The sequence below is a fragment of the Hibiscus syriacus genome, unplaced genomic scaffold, assembly GCF_006381635.1.
Source record: "Hibiscus syriacus cultivar Baekdansim isolate YM2019G1 unplaced genomic scaffold, ASM638163v2 tig00112411_pilon, whole genome shotgun sequence".
NCBI classification, from domain to species: domain Eukaryota; kingdom Viridiplantae; phylum Streptophyta; class Magnoliopsida; order Malvales; family Malvaceae; genus Hibiscus; species Hibiscus syriacus.
The window spans coordinates 1,115,366-1,140,541 of NW_024063326.1; the positions used below are offsets into that span (position 1 = coordinate 1,115,366).

At 33.2% G+C, this 25,176-nt stretch overlaps 5 protein-coding genes and 1 pseudogene across 7 annotated transcripts in view; 4 read left to right on the forward strand and 2 right to left on the reverse strand.

Moving 5' to 3' along the window:
* The window catches only part of LOC120179324, a 28,609-nt gene extending 22,044 nt beyond the window's left edge, over nt 1-6,565 (forward strand). The window contains exon 3 of the mRNA XM_039184955.1: nt 6,555-6,565. The gene's annotated coding sequence lies outside the window, so the exon portion shown is untranslated. The remainder of the gene's footprint in view (nt 1-6,554) is intronic.
* LOC120179326 (ubiquitin-conjugating enzyme E2 19-like) lies at nt 1,319-10,518 on the forward strand. Of its 2 annotated transcripts, XM_039184958.1 has the most exons (7): nt 1,319-1,632; nt 1,764-1,791; nt 1,872-2,099; nt 2,178-2,241; nt 2,319-2,378; nt 2,475-2,539; nt 10,508-10,518. In XM_039184958.1, exons 1-6 carry the CDS (start codon nt 1,523-1,525, stop codon nt 2,507-2,509), a joined length of 525 nt encoding a protein of 174 aa, XP_039040889.1. In that variant the 5' UTR covers nt 1,319-1,522; the 3' UTR covers nt 2,510-2,539; nt 10,508-10,518. The 2 variants fall into 2 exon arrangements, with proteins under 2 accessions (XP_039040889.1, XP_039040888.1); XM_039184957.1 differs by lacking the exon at nt 10,508-10,518 and having other exon boundaries at nt 2,475-2,600.
* On the reverse strand, nt 4,412-5,763 carry LOC120179327 (methylthioribose kinase-like). The gene is made up of 3 exons (XM_039184959.1): nt 5,308-5,763; nt 5,021-5,216; nt 4,412-4,686 (listed from the first exon to the last, which is right to left on the reverse strand). Exons 1-3 carry the CDS (start codon nt 5,491-5,493, stop codon nt 4,586-4,588), a joined length of 483 nt encoding a protein of 160 aa, XP_039040890.1. The 5' UTR covers nt 5,494-5,763; the 3' UTR covers nt 4,412-4,585.
* On the forward strand, nt 8,014-10,481 carry LOC120179325 (reticulon-like protein B11). Its single transcript, XM_039184956.1, has 6 exons — nt 8,014-8,180; nt 8,541-8,721; nt 8,946-9,087; nt 9,175-9,244; nt 9,334-9,503; nt 10,298-10,481. Exons 1-5 carry the CDS (start codon nt 8,120-8,122, stop codon nt 9,501-9,503), a joined length of 624 nt encoding a protein of 207 aa, XP_039040887.1. The 5' UTR covers nt 8,014-8,119; the 3' UTR covers nt 10,298-10,481.
* Nucleotides 10,519-13,355: 2,837 nt separating the features above from the next.
* LOC120179323 (receptor protein kinase-like protein At4g34220) lies at nt 13,356-17,013 on the forward strand. Of its 2 annotated transcripts, none has more exons than XM_039184954.1 (2): nt 13,356-15,191; nt 16,384-16,699. In XM_039184954.1, the coding sequence occupies exons 1-2, from the start codon at nt 13,574-13,576 to the stop codon at nt 16,554-16,556; spliced, it is 1,791 nt and encodes a 596-aa protein (XP_039040885.1). In that variant the 5' UTR covers nt 13,356-13,573; the 3' UTR covers nt 16,557-16,699. The 2 variants fall into 2 exon arrangements, with proteins under 2 accessions (XP_039040885.1, XP_039040884.1); XM_039184953.1 differs by having other exon boundaries at nt 13,357-15,194; nt 16,388-17,013.
* Nucleotides 17,014-18,608: 1,595 nt separating this feature from the next.
* Nucleotides 18,609-19,766, reverse strand: LOC120179385 (annotated as a pseudogene).
* Between the last annotated feature and the right edge of the window lie 5,410 nt (nt 19,767-25,176).

The following is a 25,176-nucleotide window of genomic DNA, read 5'->3' on the forward strand; positions in this document are numbered from 1 at the left end:
ATTTTATATATGTGTTGAGACCACATAATTGATGCCTAAATTGAGGGTTTAGGCCAGGGTTTAGGGTTTAGGTGTGTAGTGTATATTAATGCAGTTGGGTGGTTCTCTTTATCTCGTAATGTTAGTTTTAATTTTCTTAATATATTTTGATGTGGTTTACTTGAGTAATTGAAAATTTGCTAACTAAATATATTGCGTTCAACTATTATTATAATTATTATGGATTTTTACATTATTTTCTTAAGTAAACTATACGTTTAGTACTTAAATTACTTTTATTCTGTTTGATACTTAAATTTGAAAGTTAGAGTGACTAAAACATAAATAATTTAAAAGTTGAGTAATTCAATTGAAAAATTTTAAACTTTAGGATCAAAATAGGAGTAAGAAGATAGTTAAGTGATAAATGAAGTAATTCACCTATAAAAATACAACGTACAACAAATCTGCTAGATTTTTAATGACATGATACCAAAATGTAAAAAAAATAAACATTAGGTGTGATTTTGTAAAAGATGAAAAATTAGGTACCAAAACGGGATAAAATTTTAGATATTAAACTTGTGGTTTACCCTTATTTCTTTTGGCCGCTTTTATTTATTTATTTATTTTGATTAATTGGAGTAAGTAAGGTAAAATTTGTTTAAATGATATTCTCAACCATTTGATATTGAAGGTTCTCAACATGACATTCCTGGTGCTAGAATCTGAGACCTTAAAGAATAACAATACCGAGATCACTTGATTCGTGTTTATCCTCTTTTATTATATATTCCTTTATATTGGTGTGAGCGGTGTAAAAATCACCTCAATGATACCAAAGTGATGAGGTTGTTCTCTAATCATTGTCATCAATTTAAATATGTGTTTAGATTTTTATGATTTGAGTTTGCCAAAACAACGAATTAAAATGCATATTTTATGAAAACTTTAACTCTAAATTTTAAATCAGCTAAACCTAAAACCCTAAAATTTCTAACCCAAAAGCCATAAACAAATGGAATAGCCCCCCATGTTGAGTGGGTCACCATGTAGGATAAAGATGCTTCTGATAAGTAAATGAGTTTCATTCGGGAAAATAATCTATGGAGGATACTAGATTGGAAAATAATATTTTAAGGGTTTTATTTTTAGTAAAAAAGACAAAAAGTGTATTAAGTTATAAAAAAGAAAACTAGCCGACTAGCCGTTAGAAATTTCAATTTGCAGGTAACGGTAAAATAGCTCCCACCTTGACAAACCGACGTCGTTTCCGCTTGCTTTCTCCAAATTAAAATCCAAAAGCACTCTTTGAAACCCTCGCAAGTCATAACTCACATCTCTCTTGCTCTCTCTGTATACGAAGAGCAGGAAATAAACCTTCATTTGTGATAGTGGATCCGTTCTTCGTATGCCCATTTGCTCACTTTCTGTTAACAACTCCCTTTGAGTTTGATTCCATTCGGAAAACCTTTGTGGGTCTGTTTTTCTTTCTCCTTTCAAAACTCCTTTGTGAATTTTCCTTTGTGACCAAAAGAAGGGAATGGCAACTGCAAATGGGTACACGGGAAACACACCAGTTGCCACTATCACTGGATCAAAACAACTTACCCCCACTGCTAGGACTGTTGATTCTCAATCTGTTCTTAAAAGGTTTTTTTTCTTTTTAATGTTTTCCCTCTTTTATTAGTTGCATTGGATTTTGTTTCTTAACTAGGTGAAAGTTATTGATTTTTTTACAATGTTTTTTATTTGTATCTTCTCTTGGTTTACGGTGTCAACAGGTTGCAAACAGAATTGATGGCTTTGATGGTAAGAATTGAACTCTAATGCCTTGAATCTGTTTGATTAATGACAAAGAAAGTTCTCTAAATTTATATATTGTATGATAGATGGGTGGGGATCCTGGAATCTCAGCATTCCCAGAAGAGGACAACATATTTTGTTGGAAAGGAACAATTAAAGGAAGCAAAGACACAGTATTTGAAGGAAAAGAATTCAGGCTCTCTCTTTCATTCCCCAATGATTACCCTTTTAAACCCCCAAAGGTTAAGTTTGAGAGTGCCTGTTTCCATCCCAATGTTGATGTCTACGGAAACATTTGCTTGGACATCCTTCAGGTAAAAAAAGATTATTATTTTTTTTTCAAAGGACCAAATTTTGTTGAACAAAAGAAGAATTATTGTTTGTGTTTGTAGGATAAATGGTCATCTGCTTATGATGTAAGAACCATACTGCTGTCTATTCAGAGTCTGCTTGGAGGTATCTATTGTGGTTTCTTCTTCTCTTCTATTGTTAGTGTATTACAATGAAATTTAGAAGATTTCTTTAAAATGCAGAACCAAACATTAGCTCACCATTGAACACCCAAGCAGCTCAGCTTTGGAGCAATCAAGAAGGTAATATAGATTGAATACAAAGAGCTTGGCATTTTAATGTTTTATCAGTTCCATTGAATCTGAATGTGGTTGTTTTATTGTTTCTGGGTTTTGCAGAGTATAGGAAGATGGTTGAGAAGCTTAATGCATGATTTTCAGAAATCAATACAGATGTATTCTTTGTCTAGAGTTATTACAACGATATGTGTTTTTATGTTTTGCTTTAATGAGTTTTTAAAATGAGATATATGTTTTTTTTATTGAGTTGTTGAGAAGCTTGATGTATAATCTGATCATCAAAACACATTCCAAACTGACGAGTGTAGCACGTAATAATGAATAAATGGATCAAACACTTTCTCGACTGCAATTCAGCCATGTTTGCCAATCTAACATTTGTAGTTTCTTCTAGTTAAGGTCAATATTTAGTATATTTAAGAAACCAATCTGATTGAAATCACGCAAATAGCCAAGAGTTCCGTGGTTATATTTGTGATGAATTTAACAATACTGTTTTTAATAATCATATATTTTAGATTAAATGAATATTTGAGTATTGAATTTATTCACTTTTATCATTTAAGTCCTTGAAGATTCTTCTTATTTTGTTGCATTACATGGACATTATTTTATGTAGATATGTGTGTGTTAATTAGAACAATAATGCTCTTGGAAAAAATAGAGACCTTACTAAAAGTGAACTAAAATTGTATTGCAAGTTTCAAATGTTGGGTGACCAAAATGCAAGCAGCCTAAAAGTTCGGGGACTATTTATATACTTTACCCTTAATTCAAACCCTATTTCACTACCATTGAATAACATAATTGAATCTAAGACCATTCAAAACTTTATGGATATGAAATGAACCATGCAACAACACATTTTAAGACATGGAAGGTGTCCCTGAACACTTTAAAACCTAGTAAAACACCATGCAATTGAGTCTTAAAGCTAAAAAATCACGCAACAATCATAATGGACTTGTAATACCTAACTACAAGCCTCCATAACTTTTAAGGACATTGCAACCTATCAAATTGTCAAAGTGAGAAACTCAAATCATGTAAATAAGCCAGCATACTAATCACATCATCAAACATCAACTAACCAAAATATAATGGTCAATTTATAGCCCATATAAGACCATTACAACCTTATGTTCTTCACATAAGAATAGATAACCATTTAACATATTAATCGAAAATATATATATATATGTCGTTATACCTCAAAATATACAGAAAAAACCTTTACATTGATAGCTTGTGGTGATCCTTCTTCGTGATGCAACAACTAGATCAATTCATGATCAACTCAAATTACTTACATATAAAAAAACAGCGTACACATATTAAGTTTCAGATTTAGTAAGACATAAGGAAATCATAAGGCATAAGCGTTCTATCCAAATGTTAAATTTAGCTTAAAACTATAAAAATCTTAAACTCATATTTACTTTTAATATTGTATTAATTAGAGTTTAATATATATATAAAATCTATGCAAATAAAAATTAACTATTAGATTTACTTCAATTATTTAAGTGTTCCTTATTTTTCAAATTGGCTTGGGTTTGAATTCCACCTTGGCTTGAATCAAATAAAGTAAATTTGTGGGAATCTTTCAATCAAATAGTGACTAATGTCACCATCTGATTAGGTGATTAGATTTATTGAATTAAAAATGTGCCCAACTTTGTTAACTTACATCTCAGTTCCTCCGTTAAATAATGGTTTATGTAGCATCATTTAAATAATTAAATGGTTTGATTGATAAAATTAAAATATCGATAGTCAATTTGAAATATCCATAAGTGGTCATGGTGTAATTTACCCTAAAAAAATAACTTGAATGTACTACAACTTAACCATAAGTTGACTAAGCATCTTTTGAAAACTCCATAGTTGATGAAGAATGAAGATTAGGCTTTAATTTATGGAGATTTGGGTCATAAATGATGGAGATTTTTCACTTTCATTTGTCAAGCATGTTTTGAAAACTCCATAGTTGATTAGAGGATAAGAAAAAGTAAACAGTTTCTCAAAGCAAAATATTCACCACAAAGGACTGCTATACGCAGAGACAATATAGATTCACAGGTTAATTGATGGACCAACAATGAACATTGTACACCCTGTTTAACTCCAGCTTGAGCAGCTTGGTCAGGAATGTACATATATTTGAAGTTTTCCTGAGGGAACCAATATCATTTTCCAGGTAATGTCCATCACCATTGATGGACTTGCCTGATGGCTGAAATAACTTCACCAATCCACAACAATTTGAGAAGAGTCTTGGCTAATTCAAGTAGCAACACCAACGATTCTCCTACAAAATTTAAGCATAAAAAGATCACTATCAGAGTTTGATCAAGAAGTTTGAATAATATCTGAAGAATGTCAGGTTAAGGTTCGAGCATAAGATTTTTTTTAAAAAAAAATAGTTTAAGATGATTACAATGTAATATATGTTTAGAATTTTTTAATCATTAATAACGCATATATACCCTACAGACGCAAATAATTCTCTTTTTACCGCAAGGCAGCTAAATGGTTTCTCAAGCATAAGACCTACTATTTCCTCGATGAACATAAAATGTATCCTTAATAGACATTAGAAATTGAGAAGATTAACGGAAGCGAAATGCATAGGAATGAGTTACCTGCGCGTTCATGCTCGGCCATGTGCTCAGCCAAGGATGGGTGTTCAATTACAATGGAAGACACGGTACGGTCAAAGTGATAGAGTTGGGGAACATGTTCAGGCCACAATCCACCGTGTTCTTTTGACGTTTTTGCTCCAAAATATGATCCTTCCTTTATCATCCACCAAGATTCTCCAAGTACATAAATAAGTGTCTGTGATATAAGAAAAAAGGGTTAGTTTTCAGTTATTTGAACATAAAAAGGGAAAGAAAAGGATGGGGGGGGGAAACGAGTGAAATCAAACCTGTTTGATGACAAAAGAACCCCAAGTGCCATCGACGATGTAGACGAAATTAAGATTACCGTCTCCGACTTCCTTTATCGTTATATCGTTGTAATTTTCGCCGATCTCCGATGAAAAAGACGGCGTCGCTTTTATGTATACGACGAGTTGTTCCTCGTCGAGAGGGCTTAACTTAGAAAATGTCATTTCATTTTATTTTATTTTTTGTGTGTGTGTGGGGGAGGGGGGGGCGGAGCAGCTGGTTTTAAGAGCTGTAAGTGAGAACAATAACTTGAGCGGCGTTACTGTCTGAAAAACTAAATAGGAGGCCATGCCAGTGGCGAAGACATTATGGGGACCATTAAACTAAGATCCATGTCAGATTTGCTGTCTGGTCTGAAAATGAAATAATGGAGTTGGTTTCCACTAAAGAAGATGTATTTGAGGCTTTGTAATTCACTTTTGAAACGTTTTAAATGAACTTGGACATGTCTAGGGGTCAGATACAAGAATCACAACATTGTTCTTGGAAATATTTTATTCTACGTCGTCTAATTATTAATAAAATTACAAATGGATCACTCAATTTCAAAAGGTTACAAATGAGTAACTCAATTTATCGATTGTCTCAAACATATCACTGGATGCGGAAAAATATTATATGACTTTATGATATGGAATATTTTATTTATTAAAATTATTAGACTTTAGAGAGTTACACTAAAATCATTCAATTAATTGATTGTAATAATCGTGTCATTTAATTAATTGATTGTAACAATCATGTCATGTGTTACTGCATCGAACGTTGTTAGCCATCTTATACGATGATCAATGAATCTCAAATTTTATTATAAGATTCTCCATGATATTCTCATTCAATTCATTTGATTATATTCATGAGAATCTCTCTCAAACGCTATGAATCTTCCTAAAACATTTGAACTTCTTGAACTTTAATCTACATCTTCCGCTGTCAAATTGCCTTTATCCCATTATATGCTTTTTTAGGGGTGAGAAAAACTCGACTCGACTCGAAAAAATTTTAAAGTTCAAATCGAATTGTAAAATACAACTCGAATAACATGAAAATTTTATTAATTAGTAGATTGATTTTCAAGTTTGAGTCAAGTCCCTCAACTTTGTATGATATATGTAAATCACATATAAAAAATACAAAAAAATATATATGTATTGTGTATGATTATAAAATATCATTTAAATTAAAATCAAATGATGTCATAATATTATAAATATTTACAATTAAGTTTAAATAAAAACTCAAAATTTTGACTCAACTCGATCGAACGCTAACCCTAATCTTTTTCCTTTCACTAACAATACTCTCTCCACCATTCAGATCATTTAATGGATCCATCGTTTAGAAAAATCAAAACCTAAAATGAGTTTTCCCTTTTGATTAATTGAGTTACTCGTATGTGACTTTTTGAAATTAGATGACCTACATGTAATGTTATTAATAATCGAGTGACCCATTCATAATCTTACTAAAAATTAGATGACATGTGGTGTAACTTACCCAATAAGAAAATCATTGAAAAAATGATCTGATTACATGTTTGATACAATCAATTAATTAAGTAATTCATTTATAATTTTTTAAAATAACTGATCTATTTATAATCTTACTAATAATTGAGTGACTTGTGGTATGATTTATCCTCATCTTGTTTCTATTTTATATTTTCTCTGCGTTAATTAATTAACCAAAATACTCTAAAATGTCTAATTGTGGATATGCTAGGTGTTATTTTGTTTGTGATCCAAGCTTTAAAAATTTGTTTTTTAATCATTCGCGTATTAAGTCAGCAACGACAAGATGATGCATTTTTCCCCGATATGGAAGCTAACTGTTTTCCACCAAACCTTTTTTACCCTTTCATCATATTCTTCACAAAAGGCTTTTTTTCTCAACGACATTAAAGAATTAAAGACACAATGGCTAAAATAGAGAATTTCAATTGGTGATCAATTTTAAAAAGTTTATAGTTGGATAATGAAAACATAAACATACTAGAAGTTAGGTGATTAAAACGTAATTTATCCTAAATATTCATTCCAAATGCACAAAATCCCACATTAACATGACGAGTTAACAGAGTATTTTTTTTTTACATAGAAAACAACATGTTTTAGTTAAAATAAATGACAATGTTAACTATTTGGGTTAATTAATGATATTATAAGTTTTGTCGAATCATATTGTTGAAGGAACTTGTTCAACCTCCTTTTGGTGCTTCACTATCACCGACGACTTTTAACATGCTTGGCACAGTGATCGCCTACACTGCTTAGAAGTATCATGTTTATCTCAAAAAAAAAAGACATGATTTTTTTAATTGTCAATTCAAACTTCTATTAATGTGTTAATAATACTTAACGGTCGATAAATCAATGTTGAAATACTACAGTTTTATTGATAGAAATTACTATATATTTTACAATGAGAGAATTTGCTTATATAACATCCTTCACACCTATTCAACACGACTATATGCTATTCAGATAGCCTCACTGGCCTTAACAACCTATACACGCAAGTATAACAGCTTAACCGACTTTCTTCCCTCACACCCTAACGACCATAACATAAAAGATCAAAATTATTATTTTTTAAATCGGTAACTAAAATCGAATAGATTGAAAATATCAGTGACCACACGTATGGTTTCCCATATAATTAATTTAGGTGCGAATAAATAAGCCCACCTTCCAGGTAAACCAAAGAAGTAAGGAAGGAAAGAAAGCCCATTTTGGTTCATCTCTCCAACTCTCAAATCAATTACCGAAGCGACGATAACATCAATCGCCCATGGGAGATTCCGTCCCTACTTCTCGCATATCAGTTCATCAAGCTCTGGGCGGTGGCTTAGGTCTCATATATTTCTCTCTCTTATCTCTCTCAATATATATATATATATATATATATATATATATATATATATATATATATATATATATATGTACATCACTTCATTTCCGGGTAGATCTGTTTCACTTCTATTAACGCTTACCTCATCATATCTATGAATTGATGTTTTTGGGTTTTCTGTTTTCTTCTTTCGATTACTAATATTTTCAGAGTTCAGTTACAGCACGAATAATGCGTTAATTATATTGTTCAACATCATTCTTTTAAGTTTACATGATTCTGATTTATTTTGGGTTTGTTATTTTAATTTTTGGGTCTGGAGGTGCGCGCGTTAATTTAATTTATGCCATTTTCGTTGTAGCTGCTGATGTGCTATTATGGAGAAAATGGTGTGGCGGAGTTGTAATTCTAGCCTCGGCAACGGCGTTTTGGTGCCTCTTTGAGTTTGCTGGTTATAGTATCGTGTCTTTCGTGGCCAATGTATTATTGCTTCTTGTTGTTATTCTCTTCTCCTGGGCCAAATCTGCTTCACTTCTTAACAGGTATTGCTCAATATTGGTGTATTATCCTCGTCTTTTGTCATTTCTATGCTTTCTGGCTTTCTGCACCCTAGAAAAGGAACAAGTTAGATGGTACCCTTCCTTTATTAGAACAATACGTGAGGATTTATTTTAGAAGAAATCCATTTATAAAGGGATAAAATGGAAGTTAATTGTACTGTTTGATTTGGGTTTAATGTGGGAAGTGATTCTGGCTTCTGATACAGACCTTTGCCACCCCTTCCTAATTTGGAAATTTCTGAGAGGAGTGCTGTGAAGATTGCCAAGGAGTTACAAGTGTGGGTCAATTATGCATTATCGATTGCACATGACATTACACTTGACAGGAATTTTAAACTCTTTTTGAAGGTTTAGTTTTACCTTTCTATAAGGGCATTCTCCATTTGTTTCATATAAAACTTTAAAATATATTTGCCTTATGTGTCTGGTTCTCAGATTGCTGTTGTCTTGTGGTTTGTTTCTTACATCGGTAGTTTCTTCAACTTCCTCACTTTTGTTTATATTGGTGAGTTTTATTGAACCCTATTAACTTCTATGAACGTGATGAGTCCATTTTTATTCAAATATGCTTATTTCATTCAGTATGTTCTGCAGGAATTGTTCTGAGCCTATCAGTTCCCATGCTATATGATAAGTATCAGCACCATATTGATGAGAAGCTTTCTGTAACACACAAAACCATGCAAGCAAAGTACAGGAAAATTGACGAAACAGTATTGAGGAAGCTTCCATCGCTCTCTAATAAAGTAAAGAAGATGCAGTAGGTAAGTTTGCTTCTCTCTGCATTTTGATTATATCAGTTTACAGCTTATTCATCATTTAGTCTATTATCCGTGCAATAATTTGCATTTTATTGAACTATGCTTGGAGAAACAGGTGGTTATCTAAATATCAGAAGGCATACTTTCCACAATTTAAATTTTCTAGATCTAGAATATCATTATTCTGATCTAGAAATCTATCCATATTATGCACGAGTTTGAGATTTGATACCTTTATGATAAAGCTGTAATGTCACATTGAGCAAACTTAGCTGAGTTTAGCCATTTGGAAATCTTATCCAAGAGAGCTACGAATTATGATCAAACCATGACTTGGTGATAGCAAACCATTTTGCCCCTAACAGGTCCACTTTTGAGGCCAGCTGAGATGAGATATAAAATGAATGTCACTAAAACATTTAACCAGGATTTTGTCTTTTGGTAAATTGGCAAGTTCTGAATTGTCTCTTCAATCTAAGGATCATATGCTGTTACTGTGATATAGGTGCAGTTTGTACAAAGTGAGAATCATGTAATTTTATTGATTTAAGAATTTTACAAGACATCTAGACTTAAAATCTCTAATGTAATTAATGTTGAACACAAACTTGCATGCTTTACCAGAGAAGGTAGGCAAGTTTTGGGAATTTGATGTGATAAATATACACGATTGAACTACTTGCTTTTGGTTGCAGCGCACTTGAGACAAAATGTTAATCGTTAAACTGTGTTGTTTGGATTCAGTTGTTGCCGCTCTGTTTCACTCTCACTAAAGCATATGCACTTATTTTATACAGGGCATTCAGGTGGTTGAGTGTGAATAGGGGCATAGGATTGGGTTTCTCATGATGTGATGCTTTTGATTCCTTTTTGCTTGGATTTCATCAGTTTCCATTTACAATCGGGGTTATAGCAGTCGCTGGTAGCAGGTCTAACCTTAATAACTTGTTTTTTGAGGAGCATTATCTTGTATGCACCTATGTGGGATCCTTATATTCTTGATTAAGTTTTGGTCTGCGGTTTATACATTTGTGGAGCTTATACATTCCCTTTTTTCTGTATGAACTTCTCATCATCCCAGTATGGATTGGAAGGTGTAGAGTACTTGTATGGTGCTTGCTTTGTTTTCAAGGAGAATTGTTTTATGTAATTGACATAAATAGGAATCTGTATTATTCTAAATTCCGAAGGTTGCCACTTTTGTTTTGCATTATAAAACCCCAGCATTAGAGGTGATTTCCAGCTCTTCGTTTGTAAATTGTATTGTCGTCAAAGAAATTTCATGGGTCGCTTTGTTGAATACGACTGAGAGATCTGATAGTTCTACTCTAAATTAAATTAAATTAAAATATATAACGTATGAAATACTATATATAAATAAAAAAATTATGCTTAAGTAAATACAATAAAGTACTAGTTGAAAACAAATTAGAGAAGAAACAAAAAGTTAATAGCTTGAAGAAACGACAGCAGCTTGTGACAGTGATCATAGAGATTCCAACCTGGTGTATTTGTTTAAACTTAAACTTTGTGAATTAGATTAAGTAGGCATACCACTTTTGATTATGGCTTTTGCACAGTGGGGTTAATCATGACAATACCACTTTATAATAAAATTAGATTAGTTGAAACCACCATGAAAGGAATATACGGTAAGAGAAAATTTTACAAAATTGGAGTGGTTGATGACAACTAGAACACTAGCATTGCCCAGAACTGCCCGTGACGACTTTCATGCGGACAACCTATTTATTTCTCACACTCCTTCGACGAATAGCCAAAGTGTACAGCACTGCGCTGTAAAGTGGTGCACTTCGGAAATTGTTTATTCCAGTTTTTAGTGCCTTTTGTACCGTTTCTTTATGAGTAATGACTTATCTGTTTTATTTAAACGAAAAGCTACATATTATCTACATCTTCTCACAGTGAGGCATTCCAATCAGGGGTAACTTCATTGAACAAACGACAACATCTCATTTGGAAGCATCCCTGTGTTCTTAGCATCGATCTAACGGTGAGAGAGTCCAAAGAACATCCATGTTATACAGACAGAGGTAACAGAACATTATGGACTTTGACGCAGGGGCAAAACCAAAAATTTATTAAGGGGAGTCAAAAATAATTTTTTATTTCCTAAAGTTATATATATTTTTTTTAATTGAGGGGTCATAAAACTTATTTTATTTATTTTTTCAGAAATATAATTTTATTGACATTAAAATAGTTAATTGACAAGGGACCAAGGTTCCTATTGGTCTCAGCTTAGTTCCGCCCGTACTTTGACGGTTCATTATTTATTGATTATGATAGATAGTTATAAATCATTTCATTGGTTGACATAAAAAAAATGGCTGTCCCTTTTTCCCATATGTATGGGGTAAGAGGGAGGTAAGAAAGTAGGCTATTCCAACACCAGGTTGAGAGCAACTTCCGTAAGAGACCTCCGAATTATGAAATGCCCTCAACATAAGCCATTGGTTGACATACTATTAGGGATATTTCATTTAGAGGCATCTCTCATACACTTGCGAAAGGATTCACATTATCTCAATGCTCTCAACATCCTAGGGATCATGGTAGTTCACATTTTATTAAGTAGAAAGTCACAAAAATAAGACTTTATTCAGGAGGTTAGAGGCTTTCGTTCATTATAAAAGCAGAGTTGTCTCATTTTACGGTATCCATAGGTGTCATTAACACCAATCTAGTTGTGAATGATCCACGTACATCTTTGTGGCCCAAACGGAGGTCTTTGAGTGAAGAGGTTTGTGATATTAGGATCAACGATTTTTCTTCAAAGAGATTATGTAGTTCATCATTTTTATTTTGGGCAAAGAATTACCAGTTTTAGAGTTACGACTTTCAGTGTTTCAATTTCAATTCATCTTCAAAAGAATATACTACTTGATCTTCAGTGATTCATCTAACCGTTTATATGATTTACTTCATTTGGTTTGGACGAAGAATTATAGAAAGTGAATGTACTTTTTGGAGTGCAAGGTTATTGTGATTCTTTTAATTGATTTGAACAAAAATATTCCATTATCCTGACTTATTCGTATTTGGACAAATCAGGTTTTTGTTTTAATTTGAACAAGCTATTGACGTGAAATTTCACGTCAGAACATCAGTTTTGTTGCAAGCTCACAAAATTCTGCACATCTCTACACAATGGAGAGTGCCTCTAAGGCACGTTCCATTGAAAAAGATATATATTGTTGATGCTTGTTACATGAGTGTTACAACAAATCACCTATAATCAAACTGCTCGAGGGAATGGAAGGTGAAATGCTACATGATTATTTTACTCATATAACTTCTTGAGGTGGTTGTTAATGCTTCTGCTTTCTGTAAAGTAATCAATGACAACGAGGATGTACTTCTTTCTACCAGGAAAGAGGCCCAACAGATACATCCCTCATGTTGCAAATGGCTACAAGACGACAATGGCGTGGAGCGCTTCCGCATATGTTTGGGGAATCAACAAATACTGAACGGTTCAGGTTTTAAACTTTTTCATCACTCCCTGAGGCTGAGGCTTCTTTACCAACAGTAAGAGTTGGAAAGCAGCACAAAAATGATAGAGGTAAGTGATAAGGGTGATCAACAGGAGATTATTGATTGTCTTCTAGTACCAGACAGGAGATTCCCTCTCGACCTTGTCTTCCCCCAAGTTATCCGTTGCAAAAACACTCACTACTTGAAAAGAATTGGGATATACAGAACAATGACAGCCACTTTTTTTTGCTTCTAAGTTCCATTCTTCATTAATATCAACTCCCACTTCTAGTAAATATCATATTCTTTGTTTCTCTCTGCAAAATTCTGCAAAAAAAAAAAAAAATCCTTTCATTTTTACTGCAAATTATAATCAACTCTGCTGTTCATTTAGTTGGGTTCCCTTTATTACCTATGTCTTACATCTTTTTAGCAGCCCCACCATTGATTTGGTGACCAAAACAGGTATAATTGCAGTCGGTCACCATCTCTCTCTCTTTCTTAGCTTCCATGGCTTAATATGAATATGTAGCCTGAGGTGCAAACTGATCAGCTTATCATCCTTGGATTTCAACATGAAATCTTTCCATTGCTTCACATTTCTTCTTCCTCTTCTATTAACTCCTTCAACGGCTCTCAACAATGATGGGGTCCTTTTGCTTTCTTTCAAATACTCCATCCTCAGTGACCCATTATCAGTCTTGCAAAGCTGGAACTATGACGATGAAACCCCGTGTGCATGGACTGGAGTAAACTGCACTGAAATTGGAATTCCAGGAACGTCAGATGTGTTGAGGGTAACCAGCTTGGTCCTCCCCAATAGCCAACTTCTTGGTTCCATTTCAGAAGATATTGGCTATATCCAGCACCTTCGCCACTTGGATCTTTCAAGCAACTTCTTTAATGGAACTTTGCCGAGCTCTATTTTCAACTCAACTGAGCTTCAGGTACTGTCGTTATCTGGTAATGTCATCTCCGGTGAGTTGCCTGAATCCATTGGTGGGATGACTAGTCTTCAGATCTTGAATCTCTCTGATAATGCCTTGTCTGGGAAGGTACCCAAGAATTTGACTGCTTTTCAGAACTTTACTGTTGTGTCTTTAAGGGGCAACTACTTCACAGGTGATATACCAAGTGGGTTCGATTCAGTTGAGGTACTGGATTTGTCCTCAAATCTACTCAATGGATCTCTCCCCATAGATTTTGGCGGTGCTAATCTGGGTTTATTGAACTTATCTTACAACAAGATTTCAGGGCCAATATTACCAGAGTTTGCAAAGCAAATTCCTCATAAAGCTACCATTGATCTCTCATTCAATAACTTAACTGGTGCAATCCCGGAGTCTGCAACTTTGCTTAATCAGAAAACTGAGTCGTTTTCAGGTAACTTCGATCTATGTGGGAAACCGTTGAAAAACCCTTGTTCGATTCCTTCAACGCTTTCAACTCCACCCAATATGTCCCAGTCCATATCACCAGCCATTGCAGTGATATCGAAGTCAACTGACTCAACCCCAGTTGCAAGCTCAACACCTGGAGAACCAAATAACATCCAAAACCAAGCGAAAGCCAGCCTAAATCCAGGCACAATAACAGCAATAGCTGTAGCGGATTTAGCTGGCATCTCAATTCTCGGCATGATCGTTCTCTACGTATACCAACTCAAGAAGCGAAAAGCTCTCACCCAAAGCATCACAACAACAACAAGCAACGTCGAGAAAAAACCAGACGTTCCACTCTCGACAATAATGCCATCTTCGTGTTCATGCATCAAGTTAAAGCTCGTAGAGACATCGGAGACAACCAGTTCCGATAGCGAAATGGAAGAGAAAAACCAAGGGGTCAATGTGAACCCAACCGAGGAGTACCAGAAAGGAGGGGAGCTAGTGACGGTGAACGAGGAAACCGAGCACCTGGAGTTAGAAACTTTGTTGAAATCATCAGCTTATGTTTTAGGGACGAGTGGGTCGAGCATCGTGTACAAAGCCGTGCTAGAAAACGGCACTGCATTTGCCGTGAGAAGGATCGGAGACAGTTCAACGGAGAGGTTAAAGGATTTCGAAAGCCAAGTACGAAGCATGGCCAAGTTAAAGCACCCGAATTTGGTTAAGGTTCTAGGGTTCTACAGGGGAAACGATGAGAAGCTCGTCATCTATGAATACATCTCCAATGGCAGCCTCGGTTGCTCCAGTTCCAGTAAGTTCATCTCTCTTGTTCCCTATTATCTGCGTACGTTAAGTAGAAACTCTTTTCATTTCACTAAAATAAGCTGCATTACTGGTGTAATCGTATACCATTTTGCTAAATTACGCCTGCTCAATATGAACCGTTAGATTTGTATATGATGTCGCCCTCACCTTCTCTGACAATTCTGTCGAAATAAGTTTGTAAGATGCAGAAAGTTTGTGGGTATTGAGTGGACGGTAGCCCGTAAAAGATGGTGACAAAAAATCTTTGATAATAAAAGTGAGTCGGTAACTAACTCGGTAAAAGTGACGATGATGATAAAGAAAGGTGCATAATACGCCAAGGGCATGGCATGTGGGGGATACTGTCGCTTTCTTTAGAAAAACATTTAACTTTGCCAATTGGACCGACTCCATCTGTTACGTTTGGTCTTCTGGTTTTAGTCCCTTGAATAGAGGGATAATCCTCGAGCGTGGGTAGCAATGTAAATCAGTTGAATTAAGCTCAAGTACTGTTGAATTTTATTTGATTTAGAATTTTAAAATTAAGTTCAATTTAAAAGTTTGTGAGTTTAAAATTATTAAACACGACTTAAATTTAAAATCAATAACTAAAGTTTGACTCGAGTTCGAAAAATATTAAACTCAAAATATTCTCAAATTTAGATTGATTAAAGTTCAAACTCAAGCTTGGTTCAAATTCAAACTTAAATATGAACCCCAAGTAAATGAAAATATTATTATATTTTTTAAAAACAACATATAAATATTAATATTATTAATAATTTAATTTAAAAAATAAAATATTATTTTTTTTCAAGTTATTTATAAATTTTTTGAGTTAAATATCAAATAATTTGCTTCAACTTGTTAAAAACTCAAATCGAATTTAAGTCTAAATGATTCATTAGATCCAAATGTTAATAGAGTGAAACTCGAATAACATTCCATCTCTCGTCTCATTTTAAGCCCTAGGCGTGAGCCAAGTTTTCTGTCCCTTTTTGTTTTAGGATTTGCCAATTTGGTTTTCATAGTAAGAAAGTGGTTCTTTTTTGGTGTTTTCTAGACTGAAGAAAAACAAAAACTTAAAACAAAGTTTGCCTGATTGAATTGACTGACAGCTCGAGGTTGCATGGGTGTTGCATGAAACGATGGCATTAACCTAAGACACCATTATTTGGTTTTGTTTTTATTGCAACACAGGAAGATCGAGTTCATCATCGCCTTGCCATTTCACACTCGAAGCTCGTCTCAAAATCGCAAGGGGAGTGGCTCGGGGGCTGGCCTACATCCACGAAAAGAAACAAGTGCATGCCAACATCAAGCCCACCAACATCCTATTAAACTCCAATTTGGAGCCTTTAATAAGTGATCTTGGATTAGACCGTCTAGTCTCCGCCAGGTTTTTAAGCAGCCAACGATCAACAACCTCTCGAGATGGTCCACTCGACACAGCAGCCTCATCGTCGTCGCCGTATCGAGCCCCGGAGTCAATAAAGAACCTCAAACCAAACCCCAAATGGGATGTCTACTCATTTGGCATAATTTTGCTAGAACTTCTGAGTGGGAGAGTCTTCTCGGCGGCAGAGTTGGGGCAGTGGGCTGTACCGGCGGGTTCCGTCGGGGAAGAGAAGAACCGGGCTGTTCGGTTGATTGATGTGGTGATAAGGGGTGACATGGAAGGCAGGGAAGAAGCCGTGCTGGCATGTTTTAGATTAGGGTTCAGTTGTGCATCGTATGTGCCGCAAAAGAGACCTTCCATGAAAGCAGCAGTTCGAATCCTAGAAAAAAATGGCTTTTGATTCATCTTCTTCCTTTTCATGTTAAACCTATGGCGCATTTACGTCTTACAGAAAATGGTTGCCCTTTTGTTATTGTTTGTGTTTTAATAAACAAGGGGATTGATCAATTCTTCATCGTTGATAAGAGAAAAACAGTGCAACTTGTTTGAACCCTTAATCATAATAAATGCATATCCAGCACTTGATGTTAATTTTTAAATCAAATCCGGCTTAAGACAAAAATTAGTATCAAAAATACATTTTAGTAATTTAAGGGGTTAATTGAATCACATGTCTTTAAAGTATGACTCTCTTTTTAAATTGGTCTCTAAATTTTCAAATATTCTAAATTATCATTCTAAATTAATCCTCAAACTTTTGAATATTTCAATTTTATCCCCAAACCATGGCCTTCATTCTAAATGACTTCAAACTTTTCGAACATTCCAATTTCATCCTAAATTATACGTGTATACTAGTCACATCCCTTGTTCATACAAAAGATAGTTAGGGGCGTTTGATTCACGGAATGTAAGATTATCTTTGGGAATAACATCACTGGAATGTAACATTACTATTGGAATATTATATTACATTGTTTGGTTTGTTTAGCAGGAATGTAAGATTACAGTGTTTGGTTGGAGGAATATAAGATTACTTAGACGCATATTTTACCAAATTTTCCTTGTGATATATTTTTTTAAAGTTAAACTTTAATATTAATTTATAAATATTTGAATGAAAATTCATAAAAATATTTTAATCGTTATACTATCTAACTTTTGAGGAGAAATTACATTTAATATATAATTAATATAATTAGTATATTAAATTTATATTTTTTAAATAATGTTCATAAATATCATATTTATTTATATAAAATATAATGTAATATAAAAATAATATTACGGTAGTAAAATATTATTTTAAATGATTACATTTTTACAATAATACTATTTTTTTATCCCATAAAATTATAAATAGTAAAATATTGAATTTTAAATATATAAAACATTTTAAATTCTTAAAATTATTAATATTTTAGTAAATCAAACTCTTTATATATTATTATTATTTTCATAATTTTGAGTAAAATATAAAAAATAAGAATTTAGAAAGATCATTATAAAAAGAATTCATTAGTTCAATGGCATTATTGTCCAAAGTGGTGGAAATGTAAGATTACCTCAGAATTTGAAGGTAATGATATTCCCACCATTTTAATCAAAAAATACTACTATTGGGAAAATAGTATTCCCGGTAATGTAAGATTATGTGAATCAAACGCAAGAATACAATTCCTGAAAAAAAATTCTCTTTGGTAATGTAAGATTCCGCGAACCAAAAGCACTCTTGAAATTATATTATTATATATTTGGAAAAAAACAAAATTTAGATTAAATTATGGTTGAAACTAATTATATATTTGGATGAATTTGAAGATAAAATTAAAACAATTAAAAGATATGAGACCGATTTAAAAAAAATAATTTAAGAATGAAATTAAAATGTTCAAAAGTTAAATAACTTATTTAAAATGAGAATCATAATTTAGAGATGAAATTAGAATATTTTAAAGTTTAAAGATTAAGCTACAATTAATTCTAGAAAATAATGAGGAACATGAACCGACAAATCTGACACTAAGGCCTCGGTTTTCCACCATAAGCTTACTTGCAAACTGCGTAAGATTTTTGCGAAGAACTGCATAGCTGAGACGATCCTGGACACCCTGCAAACAATTGTCCCCCAAGCTACCCAAAACCGACGTCTCTCCAGCGAAAAAGGTTTACCGGTCAAGAAACAACCGTCGTAACGACTTCGTCTTGCTATATTCTAATGGAATGGCGCCACGTAAGCTGTTGTAACGCAACGACAAAGATGACAGTAGTTGGTAGTCAGCGAAGCTGGCGGGGGCGCTTCCCTCGATTTTGTTGAATCCGAGATTGACGGCGACGAGGTCGCTGTTGCCACCGGGGGGCTTCGAGATCTCGACTCGTATGAAGCTATTATTGGCTAAATCCACCTGTTGTAATGACGGTAAGAGAAAGAACCATGCTCCGAGTGTCCCGGTGAACGAGTTTTCACTGAGTTCAACGACCTCCAGCTGAGTTAATCCATTGAAAGACGATTTTGAGATATACCCGGATAAAGAATTTCCCTTTAAAGCAAGCTCTAGTAAGTTATATGGCAGGTTAGGTAGAAAACCAGTGAGTTTGTTGCAACTCAGATCGAGTCTCCTCAAACTAGAGAGCGAGTTCAGGGTTTTTGGCAAAGGTCCATAAAGAGAATTATGTGAAAGGTCCAAGGACTAAAGTGATTTGAGAGTCGTAATCGAGTCAGGGATTGAGCCAGAGAACATGTTGGATTTGAGAGTCAGACTCTGGAGACTAAGTAGAGAAGAAATGGAAGAAGGTATAGAGCCAAATACTTTGTCATCGGAAAGATCAAAATTGGTGAGATGGGTGAGTTGGGAAACGAGTGGGGTAAGTTGGCCGGAATAACCAGCAGGGTCAAGAGTGATTTGAGTGACAAGGTTGAGTCGAGCGAGCAAGTGACGCCGCAGGAGAAGTGGGTGCGGCGAGGGGTGGCTCAAGGGTCAGCTGCGAAGTCCCATGAAGCAAGACAAGACCATGAATGGATGGAGGTTGGGTTGATTGAGGCCTTGAAAGCTTTGAGAGCTGAAATGTCCTGCGGGACAGCCAGGCCCTGAGCTAGAGAACGGTGGAGGAGAAGAAGAAAAAAAAGGGTGTTGAAGATGGAGACATGATTTTGCAGTGTGTAATTTTTATTTTCCATTGTCGAAATCAAAGTGAATGATGCAAGCTTATGGAGTTTGAAGTGGATGCCACTGAAATTTTGTAATCTGATAGGTCAAGCCATATATACCCGCTTGCTATATAATCAATAAGATTGCAGCAACCTGACATAGCATATTAAAAAAATGAAAAAACTAGCCGTCACGTTTTAAACAACCGTACATTTTAATTTGGACCTTAGCATGTTTAAAAAAAATGACTGTCCCTTGTTTCTCATCTTAGCATATTTTAAACTTGTTAGTAATGTGTTTTAGCTATTAGCAAGGGTTTTCAAATCACCATCGTTGATAGTAAAAGAAAGAATTTTTATAAGATTAATATTACCATCTCCCACTGGCTTTACTCTTCCCATGGAGACCTCTTTGTGTTGTTGATGATGTGATGTGTTTTAAGTGGACACACAGGATTCGTACTTTACATATTTTCATCACTTCTCCCACACCCAACGCTCCATGTTTACCCCCACATTTCAGCCACAAAATTTGACCAGATATTAAATGCCCTAAATCTACTTCCAAGATGTGCTTAAACCAAGTTAAATGTTGATTTAATAATGAATTTGAATTACTAAGGGTTGATTCAAGTGATAAGTAGTTTGATATCGCTTAAATAAGATCTAAATTTGAATATTTGTGTATAGAAAAAATTCATCACCCACTAAAACTAAATGTACGATAGAAGTTGATCTTGATTAGTTAAGGCTAAGCCTTGAAACCAAAGAGGATAACCAAAATAAAAAATAATGAAGTTGTATTTTTCCCCCCACAAATTACACTCCTCTTCTTACTCTTTTATATATTTTCATGATCACTTATTTCATATGAAGAGTTTTTTAAAGCTCTTTTCTAAGATATCTTAAGATTCATCTAAAAATAATTTTACATTCTTTTTACATAGCTAAACTACTTCGATATGATCGTTGTCAACTTCATCAACAATTAAATCTATTATCTGTCAGTTAAATGTATCACATGCGACTCTATCAATAGCCATCGATCATAGGACTAACATCAGTCAATCTATCGCTTGGTGTCAAGGACATATATACCTATACAAAGAAGATTGAAGGAGAGGAACTTCAACCCCACACCACTGTTCATCGTTTTTTCTAATATTTTTCCTCCTTTTGTCCATATCATCATCAACTACGCTCTCCACCGAACTAAAATAAAAATGAACCGCTTAAGAGTTAAGTCTAACACCTTTCTACTTAAACCACCAATAAAAATTATCAAACTTTTTACAAACAAAAGTTAAAAATAGAATAACAAATGCGTTCGGCTGTTGGAATTGTTTTACGTGATCATCATGGGTTGGTTATCGCCAGCCAGGCTCTTCCCATTGCTGGTTATTGTGACGCTGGGGTTGTTGAAGCCATAGCCATCACAAAGGGCTTACAGTTAGCTGTTGAACTCAATTACTTGCAGGTCATGGTGGAAAGTGACGCAGCTAACGTAGTTCGCCAACTCACCTCGTCGCAGCTTGATATGTCCACGGTGGGATTTCACCTTGCTCATGCTCGACGTTTGCTAGCTGATCACATGAGTTTCCAAGTTCATAGTATACGTGTCGTTCAGCCAATATGACTGCACACAATTTAGCGCAGTATGCTTTATCTATTTCAGTTCCTATGTATTTTGCTTATGAATCTCCTTGTATAGAGGATATACTTGTGGATGATGTTATTAATGGCTAAGTTTATAATATTCGTTAACTTTAAAAAAAATAAGGATAAGGTAACATTTAATCTCTAAATTTAGTTATTTTCCCTTCATTAATCCGTTGAATTCTGTTATCATGTTAATCCCTAAATTTACATTATATGGCACAAGTTTATCCCTTCAATTAACACTGTTATTTTTTTAAACTCGAGGACCGATAAAAAATTATTCTGTGCAACTGTTGAAGTAAAAAATTAAAATAATTAAAAAAGTAAACAAATTACTTTATTTGGGAAGGGGTTAATAGGTCATTTTTGGGAGGGAAATAAAAGTAATTTTAGTTTTATATATTTAAACTAAGTTTTATTTATTTATTTTAATAAAAGTTTATTTTAAAGATAAATCTATAACTGGAGATTTTATTGGCCCTTTAGTTTATAAAATAACGGTATTAAAGGAAAGGATAAAGAGGGATCAATGTGAAAAAAAGTAATTGAACTTAGGACTAAATTCAAAACTTATAACGTTTTCTATTAAACACCTTTACCAATCTATTTATTATATTATGTTGATTTAATATTTTAAATATTATATTTTTGTATAAACTATTTTATAAATAATTTTTTGAATAGTATATGTAATACCCTAAAATTTGTCTAGTGACTAAAATGTAAGTTTTGAAAGTTTTGTGATTAAACTACAATTTTGAAAACAAAATTATACAGTTTAGCCCGGAAATGAATAAGTTGGTCTAAAACAAGGATTTTCGTGGGAATCATATTTTTGGTACGGGAATTGTGATAAAAGCTATAAAGCAGTAAATTTCGGTATTGAAATCAGATAATCGGATCGAACCGGAATTTTACAAAAATTTGAAGGATGTTATAAAATGGTTGGAATATTATTTTCATATTTTCGATCAGAGAAATTTGGCTCAGAACAGTGCAATTTTTCAGATTTGACCGAACAATGGAATTTTAGTGACTAAAATGCAATTTTTGAAAATTGCATGGTCAATTTCGAAAGTCAAAGTCAAGTTGTATCATCTTTGACCAAGGAATATTTTATTGGAAGATAATACAATGGCATTTGGTAATTTTCAAGATTTATTAAGGGCAACATGATAAAGTGTATTAAATGAATTTAATATTCATTTATATTATATAATGACATGTGTATTAAGGGATAAGGTCTAGCAAATTGAAGAAAATTTCAGTTTCTTCTTTCTCCAGCAGTCGTGAGACTCAAATTACAAGGTGAGAGGATTTGCTTTTAAATTTTTGGTTCATTTTATTAGAATTTTAAGTTAGGTTATTAAAGATAAAATAACCTACATGAATTTCTCTTTCATTTGGCATAAAAATCTTCATGTTTTATGCTCAAGTTGGTAAGATATTGATGAAGGGGAAGTGTGATTTTTATGATTAAAGATCAATTCTTGATATTAGAAGTGTTGTAAGAATTGAATAAGAACCAATGATGAAAATTAATGAAAACAGTTTAGATTTTCGAATATGGCAGTGAGTTTGAAAATTCACCAGAAATTCTATAAAACTTATTTGGAGGTTATTTTTTTATATATTATGTTCATATATCAATCTAGTTTTGTTTAAAATAAACGGGGATCAATTTAAAGGTGTATACAAAAAGATATGAGTTTTTAACTGAGGAAAGGTCAGAAAAACGGGCAGCAGATTCTGCATAAAACAGATTCTGTCAGTCAACTTTGAAAATTCACCATAAATTGTACAGATTGAATTAGAAGAAGTTATTTATATGGATAGATTCGTATTCGAGTATATTTTCCAATGGAAGAAACGGAATTAAATTTCAGTGAGTGTATCAATACAGAATATTGATTCTTTAAAGGTAGTGCAAGTTGTCTGAATATGGAAACTTTAGAATTTAAGTTGAAATAGATTAGAATATGAAGAGTAATTTTTAAATGTAAAAGTACCATTTGGGTGAGTTAGAATAATTCTGGAAATTTTGGAAAGTGTGGTGATTTTTGGAGTTTAAGTATTAAGTTGGGATTGAATTTCAAGTTTATCAAGTTGTAAGGTTGAAGTATTGATTTGAACTTTTATTTTAGTTGCTGGAAATTTTATATATTTAATGGGAAATGATCATAATAGTGAAGATCTATTATGAAATTAAAAGAAAATTTGAGTTTAATTCTGGAAAGAATTTAAAATATGTGGTTTGATTTTATAATTGGTAAAAGTTGAAGATCATTTTGGGAATAATTATTTGTGGAATTGAATAAGTGTTTTGAGAAATTTGAAGTTATAATGGAGCTATGAGTTAGGTTGATATCGATTTAGTTATCGATTTTATTTTATAGATTCTCAAATGTCAAAAATGAGCTTATGTTAGAACGATACTAATATGTAGTTTAAACATTTTGTGTTATAATTTGGTATTGTCAGATTACAATAAAACTAGCAATCCGAACAATCTGAAAGGAAAGGACAAAGCTTGTGACTAGTATTATCGTATACAAGTTCTTAAGTGAGGCAAAGGTGAGTGCAATTTATTTATTTAATTATTTTGATCGAGGACGACTTGCGATAAACCTTCTTTATTTCAAAGATATGAATTATGTTTTGATTATGAAATTATATCCATAATTTCTTTAATAAGTTTTATGAAAGTTTTTGGACATGAACTGTCCATGTCACATTTTAAGAATGTGAATTAAGTATATTTTCGACTATGATATGATGTTTATCAAATGGTTAAGAAATGAACTAAAAGCCACTGTATGTTATATTGAGAGTCAAAGGTAGAATTGGCATGCCATGAGGTGGAGTGATTATCTGTTCTGATTTTGATATACTGTGGTGTACCGGAGTGTATTCTAGTATATATATATTCTGATCTGAATGCACCTGGTGTGCATATTGTTATTTCTGTTGTGAGAGCACTGTGTGTGCTTATCTGTTCCGACTGATGATCTGATATATGTATTGCGCACACTCGTCTGGCTCACGTATCTTATATTCTCTTAAAGTATACTTTGGGCTATAAAAATGAAATAAGAAAGTTCTGAAAAGTGTCTGACTACAAAGAATTATGAACTTATTATTCTGTCTGATCTGATTATGTATGATCTTGTGAAAATTATCAGATGATTATTTGTAGGATTATGATAAAGTTCAACATGAGATATCTGGTTTGAATGTTCTGAAGAATTTCAGTCTGTTTTATTTTAATGATTTTATATATTTTGATATTTTATTTAATTATTCTCACCTTTAGTACTACTGCCTCACTAAGTTATACTTAGCGCGTGATGATTCTCATGCGTAGATTCTAGTAAGGATAAGTACGATCAATAAGGAGCTATCAGAGCATTTTTTGGAAAGACATACATATCATCAGTATCAGTAAGACATCTATGATATTTCTTTTGACTTATAGTGGCATGTATAATTATGTCAATAGTTTCTAATTATCATATTTATTTTAAATAAATTGTAATAGTAAACTAGAACTATTTTAGTTTATTTTACTTAGTTTAGTTTTATCGGTAACTATGCATGACAAGAATTTATTACATTATTATGTTTTTAAAAGGTTTTACGAAAAGACATGGTTTAGTAAAATTACTGAATAAATAATGAATTTATTTTCCTGTAATAAAGAAATAAATTATAATCTGAAATAGATTTTAAAATAGATTTTTAAAGTTAGAACAAGAATATTTTAAAAAGAAACAAATTTTTACG

What these genes read in the sequence shown, in the direction of transcription:
- LOC120179327 (XM_039184959.1), bottom strand. Translation starts at nt 5,493, where the DNA reads ATGACATTTTCTAAGTTAAGCCCTCTCGACGAGGAACAACTCGTCGTA. An exon ending in GTTCTTTTGTCATCAAACAG is followed by an intron (nt 5,217 to 5,307) that starts GTTTGATTTCAC and finishes CTTATATCACAG; the next exon opens with ACACTTATTTATGTACTTGG. An exon ending in GGCCGAGCATGAACGCGCAG is followed by an intron (nt 4,687 to 5,020) that starts GTAACTCATTCC and finishes TAAATTTTGTAG; the next exon opens with GAGAATCGTTGGTGTTGCTA.
- LOC120179323 (XM_039184953.1), top strand. Translation starts at nt 13,574, where the DNA reads ATGAAATCTTTCCATTGCTTCACATTTCTTCTTCCTCTTCTATTAACT. An exon ending in CCTCGGTTGCTCCAGTTCCA is followed by an intron (nt 15,195 to 16,387) that starts GTAAGTTCATCT and finishes ATTGCAACACAG; the next exon opens with GAAGATCGAGTTCATCATCG.
- LOC120179325 (XM_039184956.1), top strand. Translation starts at nt 8,120, where the DNA reads ATGGGAGATTCCGTCCCTACTTCTCGCATATCAGTTCATCAAGCTCTG. An exon ending in AGCTCTGGGCGGTGGCTTAG is followed by an intron (nt 8,181 to 8,540) that starts GTCTCATATATT and finishes TTTTCGTTGTAG; the next exon opens with CTGCTGATGTGCTATTATGG. An exon ending in CCTCACTTTTGTTTATATTG is followed by an intron (nt 9,245 to 9,333) that starts GTGAGTTTTATT and finishes TATGTTCTGCAG; the next exon opens with GAATTGTTCTGAGCCTATCA.
- LOC120179326 (XM_039184958.1), top strand. Translation starts at nt 1,523, where the DNA reads ATGGCAACTGCAAATGGGTACACGGGAAACACACCAGTTGCCACTATC. An exon ending in TCTCAATCTGTTCTTAAAAG is followed by an intron (nt 1,633 to 1,763) that starts GTTTTTTTTCTT and finishes CGGTGTCAACAG; the next exon opens with GTTGCAAACAGAATTGATGG. An exon ending in TATTCAGAGTCTGCTTGGAG is followed by an intron (nt 2,242 to 2,318) that starts GTATCTATTGTG and finishes TTTAAAATGCAG; the next exon opens with AACCAAACATTAGCTCACCA.